Source organism: Bos grunniens, chromosome 10 (assembly GCF_055505025.1).
Source record: "Bos grunniens cultivar Pamir isolate PY7600 chromosome 10, Bosgru_T2T1.0, whole genome shotgun sequence".
Classification (NCBI taxonomy): domain Eukaryota; kingdom Metazoa; phylum Chordata; class Mammalia; order Artiodactyla; family Bovidae; genus Bos; species Bos grunniens.
In genome coordinates this window covers 50,685,695-50,703,407 of record NC_141174.1, presented here as the reverse complement: position 1 = coordinate 50,703,407, position 17,713 = coordinate 50,685,695, and the positions used below count along the sequence as shown (strand labels likewise).

The window sequence follows — 17,713 nt, the reverse complement described above, 5'->3', positions numbered from 1 at the left end:
TGCATACCAAAGAAATAATGTCCATGAGCCCAGACTCTTATATCTTATCATACATACAAAAGCATTAAAAACATTAACTTAAGATGTCTCTCTTTTGTGATTAACAGAAATCTTCTGATGTTTGACTACTTTTTTTTTTTTTTTCAGCCAAAACTCCTGTATATCCTGGTCCTCCCTTACTTCTTTGGAACAGTTCCTCAGAACTCTCTGAGAGACTGAATCCTGGGCTATAGTCCTCAGGGAGGTCTCCGAATAAAACAGAACTCTCAACTTTTAGGTTGTATGTTGTTGTTGTTGTTGTTTTTACAGTCAACAGGGGGTGGCAAATCAGAAGTATGATGGGGAAGAAAAAAAACACAGATACCAACCAGATGTGAAGTCAGGTAAGATACAGCCTTTCCTGGTTGGCCAGGGTGAGAACATGTCCAGGAGAGAAGGAAAGGGAGCCTGGACAAACCCCCTTGATGGCAGGAGGAAGAGAAAACAAAGGCTACTGAATAAACCAGACCCAAAGCAGGGCCTGGCGTGAGGCCAGGGGAAAGCTGGCATGCTCTGAGGGGAGCCAGGAAAAGGGTGGGACTCAGAGCCCCACCAGAAATGGGCTTCCAAACAAATCCAAACACAAGGTCTGCCCCACTGTGGGACTATATCCTAGCTTCGACGCTGGCACTACCGCCCAGTCAGCTGTCAGCAAAAAGTACTGGATCCTAGGGGAAGTGGATCATCCCAACATAAAATTTGTTTGCTTATCTAGCAAATTATTTATAGAGAACCAGAAAGGATATGAAATAGCTTGTGTGAACTTTGAAGAGGAAGGTAAAGAGATAAGAGCCAAATAAAATTGGAAGGGGACAGAATCTATTATTTGCATGTTTGGAAATTAAAGCCCGAGGAGGCTGTTGAATATAATGTTGAATCTAATGCTTGGCTCTGAACATTTTCAAATTAATTTGCATATTACATGGGGGGCTCGGTTGAAAGAGTAACAATAGGCAGCATGTGAGGGATTAACTCCCAACAAATCATAGTAATAACGAGAAGAATCCCCTTGATGCGGGTTGACCACACACACCTGCACACGTGCAGGACCCTGACTCTTTCTGGCATCCCTGTCTGGCACTCCTAGGTGTTCTCTGGAAGGCACACGATTTTTTCTTTTAACGAAAAATAATTTCTACATTAGGAAAACATGCCTAATAGCCTTTGGGAGTTACTCGTCATGAATAAATGAGGATTGCCTTGGGTTAAGGCCATCTTTCCTGTGACTGGTGAGACTTCTCCTAACACTGCAGCATGAGGGAGATATGGGTGATATGTTGGGTGATACGCTGTTTCAGGCCCTGATGCTCAGGACCACTCAGGTGTCTAGCGGGACAAGTGATATCACTAGCGCTGAACTCAGGATCTAAACCCCCATGTTAATAAGGACAAAACCAACTGCAGCTGCAAGGTTGGGAGTCTCAGCTTGGAAGCATTTCCATCAGCTTCCTTCCTTAACCGTCTCCTTGGCTCAGCCTTTACTGTGGCCGAGTGTATTCTGAATAATGAGCCGAGAACATTCTGTGACTTACTCTAATACAAAGACACAGGGCCCACCCTTGGCTAAGCTCATGTGCGCTGGAACAGAGGACAACCCGGCCAACGGGGAGCAGGTGAGTACCTGCAAGCTGATGGAGTCTGATGCCAGCGCCGCGTTCATGGCATTAAAACTGTCCAGGGCTGACGACTGGGTTTGGATGTGATTCTCCAGATAGTCCTGCTTTGCCTGTGAAACCTGGACAGATTGAAGAGACAGTTACACACAACCAAACCATACACGCTCACAAAAATCTTCAGCTAGGTCACAACTTTCTCCTGAGGGCAGACACATCAGGGTCAATGATACTTCAAGTACAGCTTGACATTAAAAAGTCAACATCTGCATGACCTAGAGAGCAGAAAGGCAAGACAACTTTTCCCCTGGATGATTCACTCCTTCCCCATCAGGGCCTCACTTACTTCTCACAACACTATGCAGCCCCCAGAACATGCCTTTTTATAGGGAGGAAAGGGAAGGAGAGAAGTTAAGGGATTTGAATGCAAATGTATAGCTACCTTTACAACTAGAATCTAGTTGGATATGACTTTGTACAGTCTTGCTTTTGCCTACTCACCATAGAAGGAATATGCTTTGGACTCACCCAGTTCCCAGGAGTTGTTTTGTGGCTGCTGCTGTTGTTGTGTTGTCTTTGTTGGATGTATATTTAATGTGTTTCAGAGTTTCATCAGAGCCCAGTCTTAAGCTAGACGTTAAAGAAGGACTGGGTATATAGAAAGGCCAGGAGGCAATAGAACCAGAGGTAAGGTTCTGGGAGGCTCAAAGGTTGATCCTGTGAGGCCTGTGGGAGCCACCGGAAGCAGTCAGGCATGAGACAGCGAGAGGTGTACCCTTGGGAGAGGGAAGAAATAGCAGGCCAGGGACAGGAGGTATGTTCCTGCTCAGGGCACATTCATACAGCCAATAAGTTAGCATCTTTTTTTTTTTAAGATTATTTTTGATGTGGATCATTTTTAAGTCTTTATTGAATTTGTTACAATATTGCTTTGTTTTATGTTTTGACCTTTGGCCTATGAGGCATGTGGGATCTTAGCTCCCCAACCAGGTATCAAACCCACATCACCTGCATTGGAAGGTGAAGTCTTAACTACTGGACCACCAGGAAAGTCCATGTTAGCATCTTAACCTGGCTACAGTCTGTGGTGTGACCCAGAGGACGAGGAGACTGCGGGTAGACATGAAGCTCCTGTGACAGTCTAGATGAGAAAACGAGGGTGTGCAGGAGGTGCCAATGGAAAGCAAGGGGCAGAGACCTGCTTATGCATGCAAATCCAGTCCTCTGGCTTTAATTACAGTCAGCGTCAGTGGATGGCAGAGTGAATTTCCACTGGCAGGTGACAATTTCACAAATCTCTTCCTATATGTCAATAAGAATGACAAGCTGGATATGCCAGTATACTCCCAGCCCATGTAATCAAGGCAGTAGGTCTTACTTAAGCAGATAATTTCACAGCCCAGACATAAACTAGACTCTAATACATGACTGTTGCAACTGTGCTCCTTTACTGCAGATGTTAACTTTTATGGGAAGTATGTCATACAGAACAGACTTTTCCTTCAAGGTTATTAACCACAAATATTCTTTTAAATGTTTTCCCCATAAAACATTAGCTAGGTTAAACCAGAGGAAGCTTATTTTTTCTCTAATTTTGAGTAGGCAATATATTCCTAGAGTTCAAACATTTTAAAAGTAGAAAAGGCACTAAATATTTCTAAATATTAGATACTAAACAAAATATTTTTTCACTCCTGTCCCATCTGCTCAGTTACCACCATGCCCACGCTGCACCTCAAGTAGGAACCACTGCTAATTACTTTCTTGATGATCCTCCCAGTAATTTTTTGTACACACACAAAACAATCTAGATATATTTATTTTCTTCTCTTAGTTTACATAAATGGTAGTATACTACACATGACATTTTCCTGTGTCTTGCTTTTTTACCACTTACTCTGTATCTTTGAAATTTTTCTGTATCTTTTTGAAGAACTTATTCATTTTTATTTTTTTACAACTCTGTGATTGTAGAGATATAATATATTCTTAAAATTTTCTCTTTCTTAATGGACTTGTAAGGTTTCCAATCTTTTTACTATTATAAACAATGTTTAACAACTGAGTTTATACATACATCATTTCACATATGTGAGAGTTTTTCTATAGAATAAATTCTTAGGAAGAGAAGTGCTGTCAAAGGATATAGGCATTTGTAATTTGGGTAGATATTCCAAACTGCTTTTGCTAAAAGTAATGCAAACTACATTCCAAGCAGCAATCTGCCTGTTCCTCTATAGCACAGCTAATACAGCATCTTGTTCCACTTTTGCAGTTTTGCCAGTCTGCTAGATAAAAATGACATCACAGGACCATTTTAATCTGAGTTTCTCTTATTGAGAATGAGGAATTTAAGATCTCTTCATCTGTCCTTTACTATAAATTATCTGTCACAAATATTTTGCCTATTTTTATGAGGTGGGGCATTTTTCTTTTTGATTCATGGGCACTTTTTAAGTATCCAGGATATTTGCCTACTAGTCGCTCAGTCGTGTCTGACTCCTTGCGACCCCATGGACTGCAGCTTGCAAGGCTCCTCAGTCCATGAGATTCCTCAGGCAAGAACACTGGAGTGGGCTGCCATTTCATTCTCCATGCCTACTACCTATAGTACGAAGGCAAATAATTTTTCCCAGGTTGTCATTTTACTTTGGTATTTTTGCCAGCGCTAGTCTTCATTTTAATGTAGTAAAAATTATCAGTGTCATTAACTCTTCCTTTAGAGATTTTGGAATTGCATCTCTTCATAAAACAATACCTTCCCCTCTCCAAGACTGTAAAACAATTCATATATATTTTCTTCTGGCACTAAGTTTAACAAAATCTACCCAGAATTTGTCCAGATATAAGTATGTCCCAACAGCATATATTGACTGGTCTATTTTCCTCCCTTCATTTCACATGCCGCATTTATCATAGATTGGGTTACATTTCTGGGCTCTTTTTCATTAATGTCTATTTATTTATGTGCCAATACTATACTGTTTTCATCTCTGAGGCTTTCTCAATTTCTTGTAATAATAAGAGGGCTAGTCTCCTTCATTGCCTTTTTCTCCCCCTAGAATTTTAACTCTTCATATTTATTTTCTGTACACCATGGAACCACCTAGTTCAGTTGTAAAAGAACAACATAAAATAAAAATCCTTTAATACTTTTACTGGGTAATATTAAACTTACATATCAACACGAATGGTATTAATGTCTTATGATGTTGAATCTTCCTTTCCAAGTACCTGATATATATGTCTTTCTACTTATTAAAATTTATTTCCAGATATCTGGCAGTATTTTGTTGCTTTTATTTCCTCTAACTGGTTTTTTGCATATTGCAATCTATTTGTCTATGTCCATTAATATTTTACCCTGCTACTTTACAGAATTCTTCTGTTTACAGCAGTTTTTTCATTGGTTCGCTTGAGTTTTCTGGGTATGTAGTCATACGATTTGTAAACTGTGATAGTTTTTCATCTACCTATCCAGTTTTTATACCTCTAAATCTACTTCTCTTGCTAAATTCCATGGCTAGTCTCTCCAGTACAATGTCATTTAATAATAATAGAGCTGCCTTCCTCGTCTTGTTCTTGACTTTGGAGGGAATGCTTTGAAAGTGAAAATTATTCTTGCCACAAAAATTTTCCTTCAAATAATAAACTTCATTCTATGATAATATTCCCTCAATTCATGTAAAATATGATTCCAGGGACTTCCCCGGTTGTCCAGGGATTAGGAATCTGCCTTCCAGTGCAGGGGAGGTGGGTTCAATCCCTGGTCAGGAAACTAAGATTCCACGCGTTATGGAGAGACTAAGCACGCGCCACAGCTGGAGAGCCCACGAGCTGCACCACAGACCCAGTGCAATCACGTTCCTATGATTCCACTCACAAGGAACACGATACACTCAAGTATCTTCAGGCACTAGCAACTGAGAGGGAGTTCTAAGCCCTAGCATCCCTTCACATGATGCTACTTACTGACAGTTCCTGGGTGAGCTGTCGAATCTTCTGTCTCATTTCATCATAGTCTCCATACATTCTCTTTCTTACTTTTTCCAAAGTGGCTCTCACCTGCAGCCCACAAAAATGCTGGTTAGAGATCAAGCTACAATATTTTCATGTGAGATTTCCAAAACATTTAAGAAACCCTAATGAGAGAAAGGCCTCACAAAAAAATATTCTTAGGAACAGGACAATTTGGGATATTAAGAAAGAGTATCACAAGGGAATTATCCAAATAATAGTGATAATAATAAATACATATTGTGGATTATATATAATTATTAATAAATATTAATTATCAAATAACATGCTCTAAAGAAAAAATGGTTTACTGAAATTTACCTACCACCCTAAAAATCATATTCAGGCGGGATTTTCCCCTTTTCCTATCACATACTTTTATAAGTAGGAACTGTTTAACTGGTCAACTTCGTAAATACATGATTATTGTTGTTGTTGTTGTTTTGTCACTATGTCATGTCCAACCCTTTTGCAACCCCATGGACTGTAGCCTGCCAGGCTCCTCTGTCCATGGGATTCTCCATGCAAGAATACTAGAGTGGGTGGCCATTCCCTTCTCCAGAGAATCTTCCAACCCAGGGATCAAATCCATGTCTCCTGCATCAGCAGGTGGATTCTTTACTACTGAGCCACCAGGGAAGCCAAAACACACGACTAGGCAGACCAAAACAAAAAAACAAAAAAAGGCACCTCTAATTTTCCCTATCGCTGTCTTGACTGCCAAAGAACAAATAAATGTTTGGAATGTAAGGAAGGAAAGTATGAGCTTAGAGAGCCCATAAATGTGAAAGTCAGTTCCTCAATAATCACCAACACTACACAAGGCACTAAATGTAAGAAAAGTCATGGTGATTCCCCCAAACACCTGTTTATACAAACTCTGTTTAAATTTCTCTATAATACCACTTCCAGAGGAGTAATGGGGCCTTAAATATATTCTCAATAAAAGCAAAAAACCTAACAAATAGTCTCTATCTTCACTCTTCTTCTGGTGCTCCCTTGGTTGAATGAAGAACTCAGGGATTCTCATACAAAAAAAGCAGCCTCAAAGGAGCCCTCTCCAGAAGGCTCTGGAACTTCTATCACAGGAAAGGCTCAAAAGCAGCAGTTTGGTTAGAATGAGGGGTTAAGTAGGCCACAGCACATGGGGACTTAATTTTGAAACTGTATTTATACAACTAGCACATTGCTTTAAACTGCATGTTTATTAGGAATGACTGGATATTGGTGGAGATTTCAGGGCAGGAGAAGGCAAGTCACAACACCTTGCCTTCCCAAATGAATTGTAATGATAGAGTCTACTTTCTCACCATTGAATACAAACATTTTGGGGGAAATGAGACCAAAAGCAACAACCTTTTCATTCTGGGCAGACAGAACGGCTTTCATCTGTGACCCTGAGTTGGTTCTCAGCCTACTCACTGTTGGGGAGTGGGTGGAGTTGGATGTGACTCCCATTGGCAAATACCGCCAGAGTCCACCCACAAGTGAGGGAAGGTGCACAAACCCATAAACACACTCAGGAATGAGTAGCCTGGGATGGATCTGAAGCCAGCCCCAGAAGGTGGAATCAAAAAATTGATTTTAAATTGTAGATCACAGTGGAGGTTGGCAATTCAGGTCAGAAATTCTCATGTGATTTGGACACCTGACAGCCTGAACCTACGATTTTGTCTTGGACAATCTGCAACTCACCAATCTGCTTAGCAGGTTTACCTCTGAAGTGGTGCCATGTTATTTGGGGCATCTCAGTGAGAAAGGCATAAGCATTTGCATGAGAAAAATAGGGGCAACCAAAAAGGTACAAGCTGTCCCTACATAGAAACATAGGAATGGGCTACTCTGAATGGTTAGAAATGATCTTCAGGGTTTGGACGACGGGGGCTCTGAGGGTGACAGGTGTCAGACAGGCTCTGCCCACTTGTGTATGAGTATGGCTCATCTGGCTTTTCTTCATTTTCTCGGTTAAGAATTTATTATCTTTTTTATTCCTTAAAATTGTACAACTATCCAAATCTTTCAAGACACATTAAGAAAGGTACATTTATTATTTTTTGATATTTGATAAGAGATGTTCTTCTCAAAAACTCAAAACAAAAGCTGACCACACGTGATTGAGTCCTGCTGGCAAACAAAGCCAGATAAAACAGAGCTAGTTTTGACCTTAACGATCCCTTCTCAGCCCCCATGATCTGTAAAGGAGAAAAGTGAAGCTCAGATAGGGCAAAAGTTTGGCTGGGTCAAAGAGCTGGACCTTGAACCAAGATCCATGGGGACTCCACTGCCCATGCTGTCCTGCTTCTCACGGGTACTTTTTAGTCCACAGGCCAGTGTCTGGGACAGCTCATATCCTTTCTATCTAATCACTCTGGTTTGACAACAAAGGCACTATTCAATCTAGGGAGACACTGGGTAGACCAAGAAGGAATGGAGATGATGGATGGATGGAAGGAAGGAGGGAAGGAGGAGAGAAGGAAGAAAAGATAGATGATAGATAAAAAGAAAAGAAAAGATTACAAGGAAATACTCCAAAATGTTAACAACTGTTCTGGTTGAATTGTAGAATCACAGGTGATTTTGTTTTCTTCTTCATACATCTTTATATTTTTCAAAAGTTCTCCAAAGAACATACATTTTAAAAGAAATGTAATATTAAGTACAAAGAAATGGTATTAATTGGCCTGGGTTGGACAATGTCTATTGTGGTTGACTTCCCAGCATCTGTTTCAACCCAACTGATTGGCCTGAACCATCAAACCAATTCCCAAGGCCCATTCCCCTTGCCAGTGATGGATTTGGGAATAGGCATGTAACCTGGGTCCTTGCCAATGAGACACCAGGGAAAGTCGGGTCTCTAAAGGGTAACCAGAGATGATTGTCTCCTTTTCCTTCTCCAGACACCATCATATTTTCAGATGATGCTGTAAGCCTAAGGCTGAAGGAGGAAAGAACCAAGGGAATCTCAGAAGTAGAACTGGTGCTTGGAGAGCCCTGCCTGGACTGCACCTATCCTTAGACTTATCCCCACATGAGAAAAATTTCCTTGAAGAGTTGGCTTTTCTGCTACCTGTAGCCAAAAGTATCCAAATTTATACAGCTATCCAAACTCTTATATTCAGTTCAGTTCAGTCGCTCAGTCGTATCCAACTCTTTGCAACCCCATGAATTGCAGCATGCCAGGCCTCCCTGTCCATCACCAACTCCCGGAATTCACTCAGACTCACGTCCATCAAGTCGGTGACGCCATCCAGCCATCTCATCCTCTGCCGTCCCCTTCTCCTCTTGCCCCCAATCCCTCCCAGCATCAGAGTCTTTTCCAATGAGTCAACTCTTCGCATGAGGTGGCCAAAGTACTGGAGTTCCAGCTTCAGCATCATTCCTCCCAAAGAACACCCAGGGCTGATCTCCTTTAGAATGGACTGGTTGGATCTCCTTGCAGTCCAAGGGACTCTCAAGAGTCTTCTCCAACACCACAGTTCAAAAGCATCAATTCTTCGGCACTCAGCTTTCTTCACAGTCCAACTCTCATATCCATACAAGACTACTGGAAAAACCATAGCCTTGACTAGATGGACCTTTGTTGGCAAAGTAATGTCTCTGCTTTTGAATATGGTATCTAGGTTGGTCATAACTTTCCTTCCAAGGAGTAAGCGTCTTTTAATTTCAGGAGTGTCCAATATAATTAGCAAAACTACCTAAGAGCCTCCTTATCATACATGGAAGAAAAAAGCTATTTGGCCTACTGAGTTTCCTTACTTAATAACATATTGAACTTCATTCTGTACCTCACTGCAAAATTACATGTGTGCTTCCCTGGTGGCTCAGACGGTAAAGAATCTGTCTGAAATGCAGGAGACCTAGGTTCGATTCCTGCTCGGGAAGTTCCCCTGGAGAAGGAAATGGCAACCCACTCTAGTATTCTTGCCTGGGAAATCCCATGAACAGAAGAGCCTGGAAGGCTACAATCCATGGGGTCTCAAAGAGTTGGACACAACTGAGCAACTAACACTTTTCACATCACCATGAAGATCTGTAGTGGTTTTCCATCCAAAATGACAACGTTTAGAATTATTTCAAAATGACTTATTACATTCATATCAGAGCTTCCAACTCCACCCTCTTAGATGCTACAAGAAGACTATAAAACAGATAAAAAAAAATCCTTAAACTACTCACGTCTTTGATGTAGTTCATCTCTTCTTTCAGCTGATTGGTGGTCCACCCATACACCACCATTTCTTTCTGCTGGTTTTGATCTGATCTTCGCACCACACCATAGACAACACCCTGAGGGAGTTTCCTGGTCGATTCTCCATTGCTCAGGTCACGATGCTGAAAGAGGGGAGGAAAAGAGAAGAGAATGATGACTCTTTAGGCTTTGTAGAGGCAGCTGTCATCACGGGCCCACTGAACATGGTTATGCAGGTTGTGCCCAGCACTGAGATGCCTGGCAATGAGGGAGGGGTGGCACTGCCAGCAGAAATCCAACCTGGTCTCTACTCACCAAGTCATAGTTGGCCTGGGCCTATCTTTCCCCTGGAAGACCAGCACCTTGCCCTAATTTCCACCAAAGCTCTGTCCCTTTATCAAGCAGCACTCTGCAGGAACCCATCTTCCCAGAGAAGGCATCTTTTTGACAAAGGCGCCTTCCGACAAAGTACTTGTGCCAACCCTGATAGCAAGAGTGAGTGTCTGAAATCTCACATTCTTGGTAAAGCTGTTTGTATGCTGGTTCCTCTGTATGACTTCATCATCATCACTAACTGTGTGGCCTGAAATCCAGGAGGTTGAGATATGTGCGGGGAAGAATGCTGACAGCCATCTGGCAGCCAGATTGTCCTCTGACGTTAAAGCTGACCCTGGAGCCAGTTCTGAGGAAGGGAGGTGGGGGTCCCCTGTTGTGACTATTCTGAAATGAAATGAAATGAAATACTTCTGAAAAGTCAGGCAGAGGCAGCATGACATCACTCCAAAAGAATCCTCTGCTCCTTGGCTCTCTCAGTTAAAACTCCCATCATTGCTGAAGTGCAAACACACTTGGGAAGGGGGGACGTGGCCAAGAGAAACTAAGATTTATTGAGCACCTTCTATAAGCTAGACATGTTCCTCACACATTTAATCTTCACAGCCACACCACAACACAATGACTGTCCTTTCCACTTTATAGCAGAGAGAACTTAAGTTCAGAGAGGTCAAGTCTCATCTCTTGTTCATGGTCACATACCTAGGTTCAAGCCCAGTTCTGTCCGATACTAAGGACACCTCCCCATAGGCTTTGTTGGATGTAGAGGGACAGAGTAGGCCATCACAACATGGAAGAAAGGGGACAGGAACAACGTAAGATGAGGGACTGAGATGGTAGAGAAAAACCAGCCTACGTCTAATCTTCCTTGGGGCTGACAATGTCACAGGGCAGAAGGCTGAGTTTCATAATGGTAACTTTGCTCTTACACTAATTTTTAAACCACCTTTGCATAAATTCTTTCTATGCATTTGCAAAACATCTTTGACTTATAAAACTATAATGTGTATGTTAAAATCATTCATTTGTGGCAGAACAGTAAGTCCTTTATGATCCCATTCAATCAAAGCTTGTAAAAGTTACCAAATTATTAATCATTAATGACCTCTAAGCTGGGGCTTCCCTGGTGGCTCAGACGTTAAAGCATCTGCCTGCAACGCGGGAGACCTGGGTTCGATCCCTGGGTCGGGAAGATGTCCTGGAGAAGGAAATGGCAACCCACTCCAAGAAGAAGGGCTTCCCTGGTGATCCAGTGATTAAGAATTCATCTGCCAATGCAAGAGACACAGGTTTGATCCCTGGTCCTGGAAGATCCTACATGCCATGGAGTAACTAAGCCTGTGCCTCACAACTACTGAGCCCGTGTGCTGCAACTACCGAAGCCCACACAGCTAGAACCTGTGTTCCACAAGAGAAGCCATCTAGGTGAGAAGCCCACACATCGCAATGAAGAGTAGCCCTCGCTTGCTGCAACTAGAAAAAGCCCACATGCAACAGTGAAGACTCAGCACAGCCAAAAATTTTAAAATAAATATTTAAAAATAACAAAATACCCACTGCTTCCCACTCTTCTGTACAAACTTGTTAAGAGATAAAATATGAGGGGTGGGACACTTGCATTGCTTATGGAAAATGCTTTCACTAGAGCCCCTCATACCTGGGTCCCACAGGCACTGAGGCAACTCTTAATGTTGATACCTGAGTTTAGGTGAGTAGGGGGTTAAATGGCACTCAGTGGAGTGAGAAGCTCGGATTAGATATCCCAGCTTTACTACACATATAATCAGGAAGAGGAAAAGCTCTAATGAAACTCCCACATACCAGGAAACAAAAGCAAGCTCTTTCAGTCACCAGCTCCACCCAGTTCCTGAAAAACAAGCTGATGGTGGCCTAAGGCTTTGGGAAAACTTGTTTCTGAAAAGCAAAGGTTTTCACAGGTGGACTATCCTACAGGAAAACGCTCAGGTGACCAGATTAAGAGGACTTGTCTTCATGCCCATGAGGGGAGATGGGGAACACCATAGACGGAGGTATATACAGACAAGCCAGGGACAACATGGTCTGTGAAACACATCCCAAGAGGTCGTGGATCTGAAAGTTATGCACATGGAAAGATATCAAAGATCTGTTAAGTAAAAAATAGTACCTTTCATATTTCTATTTTTTGTTTTGCAAGTACGTGTTTGAGTGAGTAAAACACCTAGAAAGTTGGACTCCACATCTTCAATAATATTTTTTCAAAAAATGACAACTAAAAAATTATTACAAAGTCAGGATCTAAATGAGAGACCCACAGGAAAGCGCCCAACACAGGAGCAGGGCCATCAGCATGGGCCACCCCACAGGGAGAGGACTCCTGAGGATCTACTGGGCTGTGATGGGGACGGGGAAGGGGGGTTTACGAAGAAAGAAAATATTTTTTGGCTAGCTATTTTACTATACAATGTTCTCTTTAATCTCCACATTAACCCTACTGTGTATGTATTACTAGTTTTTCCAAGGTGGCAGTATTCAAGTGCCTGTTTGTGTTTCCAAATCTAGGCTCTTTCTTTAACCATAAAACCTTCAGGATAGCTTGTGTGTTAATCACTCAGTCATGTCCGACTCTTTGCGACCTCATGGTCTGTAGCCCATTGGGCTCCTCTGCCAATGGGATTCTCCAGGCAAGAATACTGGAGTGGGTAGCCATTTCCTCCTCCAGGGATCTTCCTGATCCAGGGATCAAAGCTGGCTCTCCTGCATTGCAGGCAAATTCCTACCATCTGAGCCACCAAAACCTTCAGGATAGCATAGAGGAGAGGAAGTGGAGCTCACAGCTTCGTGTGGTCCCAGACCTCAAGGTTATGGGAGCCAAGAGGGAGGCCCTCAGATTCAGGGCCACTGGGAGGAGATGAGCCCAGGATGGGAGGCTCTTCTCTAGCCTCCCAGGATCCATCTCCCTACAGTCCCTCACTTCATTCCAGCCTCAGGGCCTCTTTTCTGTTCCTTTATCAGCCAACCTCCTTCATGCCTCAGGCATTTACACAGCCTATTCCCTCTCACTGCAGAGCCACTGCTGGGCTGAAATGTTCTCTCAAGGTCATCTTCACCAACTCTTCAGACAGTCAGGTCTCTACAACACTTACCACCACCATGATGGAGTGACTGTTAGCATCACGATATATGTAAGGCCTGTTTCCCTACCAAATCAAAGTTCTAAGAAGTCTAGGGTCTTATCTGTCTTCTTTTTCACCATAATCCCCAGCAACTAACAGTGATGGACACTTAATGAGTTCTCAATAAATACTTGCTGAATGAATAAGAAGCTTTAAAAGTTGGAAGAGGTTCTGGGGAATTACTCAGAATATGTAAAGTTGGTCCCCTGAAGTGAACATCCTTTGTTCCTCTAAGATGAAGCCACAGGGTGGGAGTAGGGGGTGATATTTGCCCCAAGCATAAAATCTATATCCAGAAAAAGTTGCAAAGTATCTGAGACTTCTATTACTTTTACAAAACGTGAGCATGCTTTTGGTCAAAAACTGGAAAACCCAGAAAAAAAAAGTAAAAAGAGTTGACGCGTTTGACACTGTGTTTATAGCTGAATTTTTCTCCTCCCGTGTCCTTTAAAATAATCTCCCCATAAGATAAATATTAATTTTTAGGCATGATAACAGCATTGTGATTATATTAAGAGATAATCTTTATCTTTTAGAGACATATACTTAGACTATTTATGACATCTGGGACACAGGGTGGAGGAAGTGGACGGGGGTGGAGATAGGGCGAGACTGACCGTGGATTGAGGGCTGTCAGCTGGGTGAAGGTTCCAATATTCATTACACAATTCAGTCTCCTTTTGTTTATGTTTGAAATTCTCCATAATTAAAAGCTTTTTCAACTTCTTTATAATGCTGCTCGGTATTAAAAAAATCAAATTTTAAAAAATGTACACTAGGCCTACTAAAAGCTTCCTGGACATAAAACAACAGCAGATAAAATTGCCTTGAAAACAAAAGCCCTAATAAAGGCACAGAACAAAAAAGTTTTTGCCAAAGAAGGGAAAAGGACATAATCAACTGAAAGAACATCCCAAGTCCCTCTGTGCAAAGCAGCAGAATTCATGACAGGCACCATCAGTAAACTATACAGAGACTCTCTCAATGAAACTATTCCCTGGGATGTCTGTGTGACTTACAACTTACTTACAGGCTCATGCTATGGCTGTTTTCCCTAAAGATACTTGGCAGCAAGCGCCTTAGAAAAGAAAAACGATAGAAAAGTAACTCAGCCTAAACTCCTGCTCTAGAGGTTTTATTGCTATCAGAAAGCAGGGGTATAAATTCAGTGATAGATGACCATATTTTCTAAACCCTAACTCAGAATATAAGATCTTGCAATGAGATCACCTCTACAGAGGTTATCTACAGAGACAGTGGCTCTATCTGTTGTAGTCACTGCTAGATCCTCAGTGCTCACCATAAATAGATGCTCAGTAAGTACAGTTCAAAGGCAAGAAGAAAGAGAAAATAGTTGGAACTGTGCCTGTGTCAGAATATTTGGAGTATGTGGCCATCCAAGACACTGATTTTAGAAAAGAAAAACATCCCATGGTCAAGAAGGGATCTCAGACATAAAGAACAGACTTGTGGACTTGGGGAGAGGGGAGGAGTGGGTGAAATGTATGGAAAGAGTAACGTGGAAACTTACATGACCATATGTAAAATAGACAGCCAACGGGAATTTGCTGTACGGCTAAGGAAATTCAAACAGGGGCTCTGTATCAACCTAGAGGGGTGGGACCGGGAGGGAGACGGGAGGGAAATTCAAAAGGGAGGGGATATATGTATATCTATGGTTGATTTCTGTTGAGGTTTGACAGAAAACAACAAAATTCTGTAAAGCAATTATCCTTCAATTTAAAAATTAATTAATTAAAAAATAGAAGGGGTCTCAGAGAATAAATAGTATCAGGAACAGCCTACCATAAATCCAAACTAGTGCTAGTAGACTGCCACAGCCAGCCCCTGACCCCAGAGGCCAGGATAGGCAGCTGGTCACATGTCTGGCTGCCAGTATGACTTCAATGGCCTGAAACATGAATTAAGTGACTTGAAAACTAGAAGCCATTTTCAAAACTTTTGGTTTTGGACTTTTCCTTCCAACCAGAGGGCTTCCCTGGTGGCTCAAACGGTCAAGAATCTGCCTGCAATGCAGGAAACCTGGGTTCATTCCCTGAGTTGGGGAAATCCCTTGGAGAAGGGAATGGTAACCACTCCAATATTCTTGCCTGGAGAACCCCAGGGACAGAGGAGCCTGGCAAGCTATAGTCCATGGGGTTGCAGAGTTAGACACAACTGCAAGACTAACACTTTTTCCAGCCGGAAGGCAGAAGGTGACCTGGGGACTCTTTAAATGCTGAGTGTCTGGGCGCTGGATCCATCCCCAAGGCAGAAGCGATCACTTTCAGGAATGCGGTCTGACCTGTGTGTCCATCGTAGCAAATTATGGTTCCTGGTCATTATTCATGCTTGACATTGTTTTGTCTGGTTATAACAAAAATGGACGCTATAACTGAGCCTCTGGGGCTCTTCCACAGTCTGGGAGAGGACTAGGACTATTCCCTCTGGAATACAGAGGGGATGGGCAGGCTTGTCCCCTCAGATAAATGAAGACCTTTGAGTAACTAAGATATTTGTTGTTTTTAACTATCTCACAAGAATGAATAGAGACCACTTCCTACATAAACTTATGGTTGGAAAAAGACAGATCACTTTGAATGCTTAAAGATGAGAAGAAAAAGAAAACTTCTAGTCAAGCAGAAATCACACAAGAGGGACTTCCCTGGGGATGCAAGTGGCTAAGGTTTCCAATGCAGGGGCTACGTTCCATCCCTGGGTTAGGAAGATCCCCTGAAGGGCATGGCAACCCACTCCAGTATTCTTGCCTGGAGAATCCCATGGACAGAGGACCTTGGTGTGCTACAGCCCATAGGGTCATACAGAGTCAGACACAACTGAAGTGACTTAGCACGCACGCACGCAGAGAACTAGAGCCCTCACGCCACAAGGAAGAGTCCACATGCCACAACTAAGACCTGGCGCAGCCAAAAAAAAAACAAATCTCACAAGAAAATGTAGTTCTGATAGTATCCTTATAAGAGTAACTTCTTAAAGATAATACTCCATTCTAAGCAGACAATAGCTGCTTAGGCCTAAAAACCGCAGGAAAAGGAGAAGAGTATCTGGGGGGAGGCGAGGGGTCAGTTCTCTTCTGGAACCCAGTGGTACAGTACACACCTTAGGTAAGTTACCTTGACTGATACCAGACGTTCCTGATAGGAGGAAGCATGCAAGTTGACGTCACCATGATGACTCGCCAGGGCACAGACCTGAGTAAGAACTGCAAAGCATTACTAGCTGTGTGGCCCTGTGCAAGTGACTTACTTCAAGGTCCTGAATGGTAAAATGGGGATAATACCATCAATTTCAGAAGCTTGTTTCAAGGAAGACACGGAATAACATAATAAGTCATCTGGTGCACTGCCAGGCATACTAACAGATACTGACAGATTCTATAGTTTGAGGCGGTGGCTTTAGATTTCTGAGTATCTGATTTCCTACTAGATTCTCCATGTCCGTCTGGATGCCTCTGCCTGTCTGTCCACCTCCCTTCTCTGGCGTCTTTTTGCTGTTCCATCGCAGTCATCAGATTCACTCTGACAGTGACATGCTCACGCTTGAACTGGCCTTGGTTTCTCCGCATGAGGAAAGAAACACAAAGTCTTGGGAAGTTAGGAAAATGGAAGAGTTGGGTCAGCAGTTCTGTACACAGTCCCCCATCTCTCCTCGGCGTGTGATGAGGCGGGGGCAGGGCACACTGCTGGGGCAACCATTGACCCCGACCTTATATTAAACCAGTCACTGCGCCTTCACTGTTCTACAGATGCACTGTCATACATATTTATTTGAATAGAGAGTCCCAGAACTAAAGAAATTTAGAAAAATGCTGGCTCCAGGCTAACATTTCCACTTGCCAGAAGAGGAAATTGAGGCCCCTGGAGATGACTTGAGTGGCCTGCCATGACCTTGAGTGGTCAGGCAGCCAGGACTCTCTGCCCTTCCAGGGGCTGCTATCTCTGAGAGGCACAGAGAGTCCTACACAGTATCACCAGGGAGGCCCCAGCCACATCTGAATCACGGCAGTGCACGCCCTCACCTGGCAACAGCCCGGGATATTGTATAAACAGTCACACCAAGGACAAGAACTCAGCAGGCTTATTCATCCGGGGCTTTTAAGGCTTTAAAGACTTAGAAGACTATAAAACCAAACAGCAAAGGTTTCCTTTTAACCATTTTACTCGACTATGAAAGCCCTCGACTTTGTATACATACACATATATCTGCTCTCTCTCAGTCAGGATTCTCCAAGATCTACAGAAAAACAGCTTCTTTAGAAACATATGTCACTCCAAGGACATCTATGACAGTGGGATGTTAGCTGTTTAAAATATTATCCACTTCAAGCTACTTAGTCAATTGGGAAA

General features: G+C 42.6%; 1 protein-coding gene across 6 annotated transcripts in view; it reads right to left on the bottom strand.

Moving 5' to 3' along the window:
* The window catches only part of MYZAP (myocardial zonula adherens protein), a 121,361-nt gene that overhangs the window by 72,888 nt on the left and 30,760 nt on the right, over positions 1-17,713 (bottom strand). For 5 of the 6 annotated variants that reach the window (XR_015134607.1, XM_086321186.1, XM_086321185.1 and 2 more), the window contains exons 3-5: positions 9,846-10,001; positions 5,625-5,717; positions 1,661-1,774 (exon numbers count right to left, since the gene is read on the bottom strand). Coding sequence is in view for 5 of the 6 variants with exons in the window: in XM_086321186.1 (XP_086177312.1) it covers positions 1,661-1,774; positions 5,625-5,717; positions 9,846-10,001 (363 nt within the window). In the remaining variant the exon portion in view is untranslated. The remainder of the gene's footprint in view (positions 1-1,660; positions 1,775-5,624; positions 5,718-9,845; positions 10,002-17,713) is intronic. The other variant, XM_086321187.1, reaches the window with a different exon arrangement.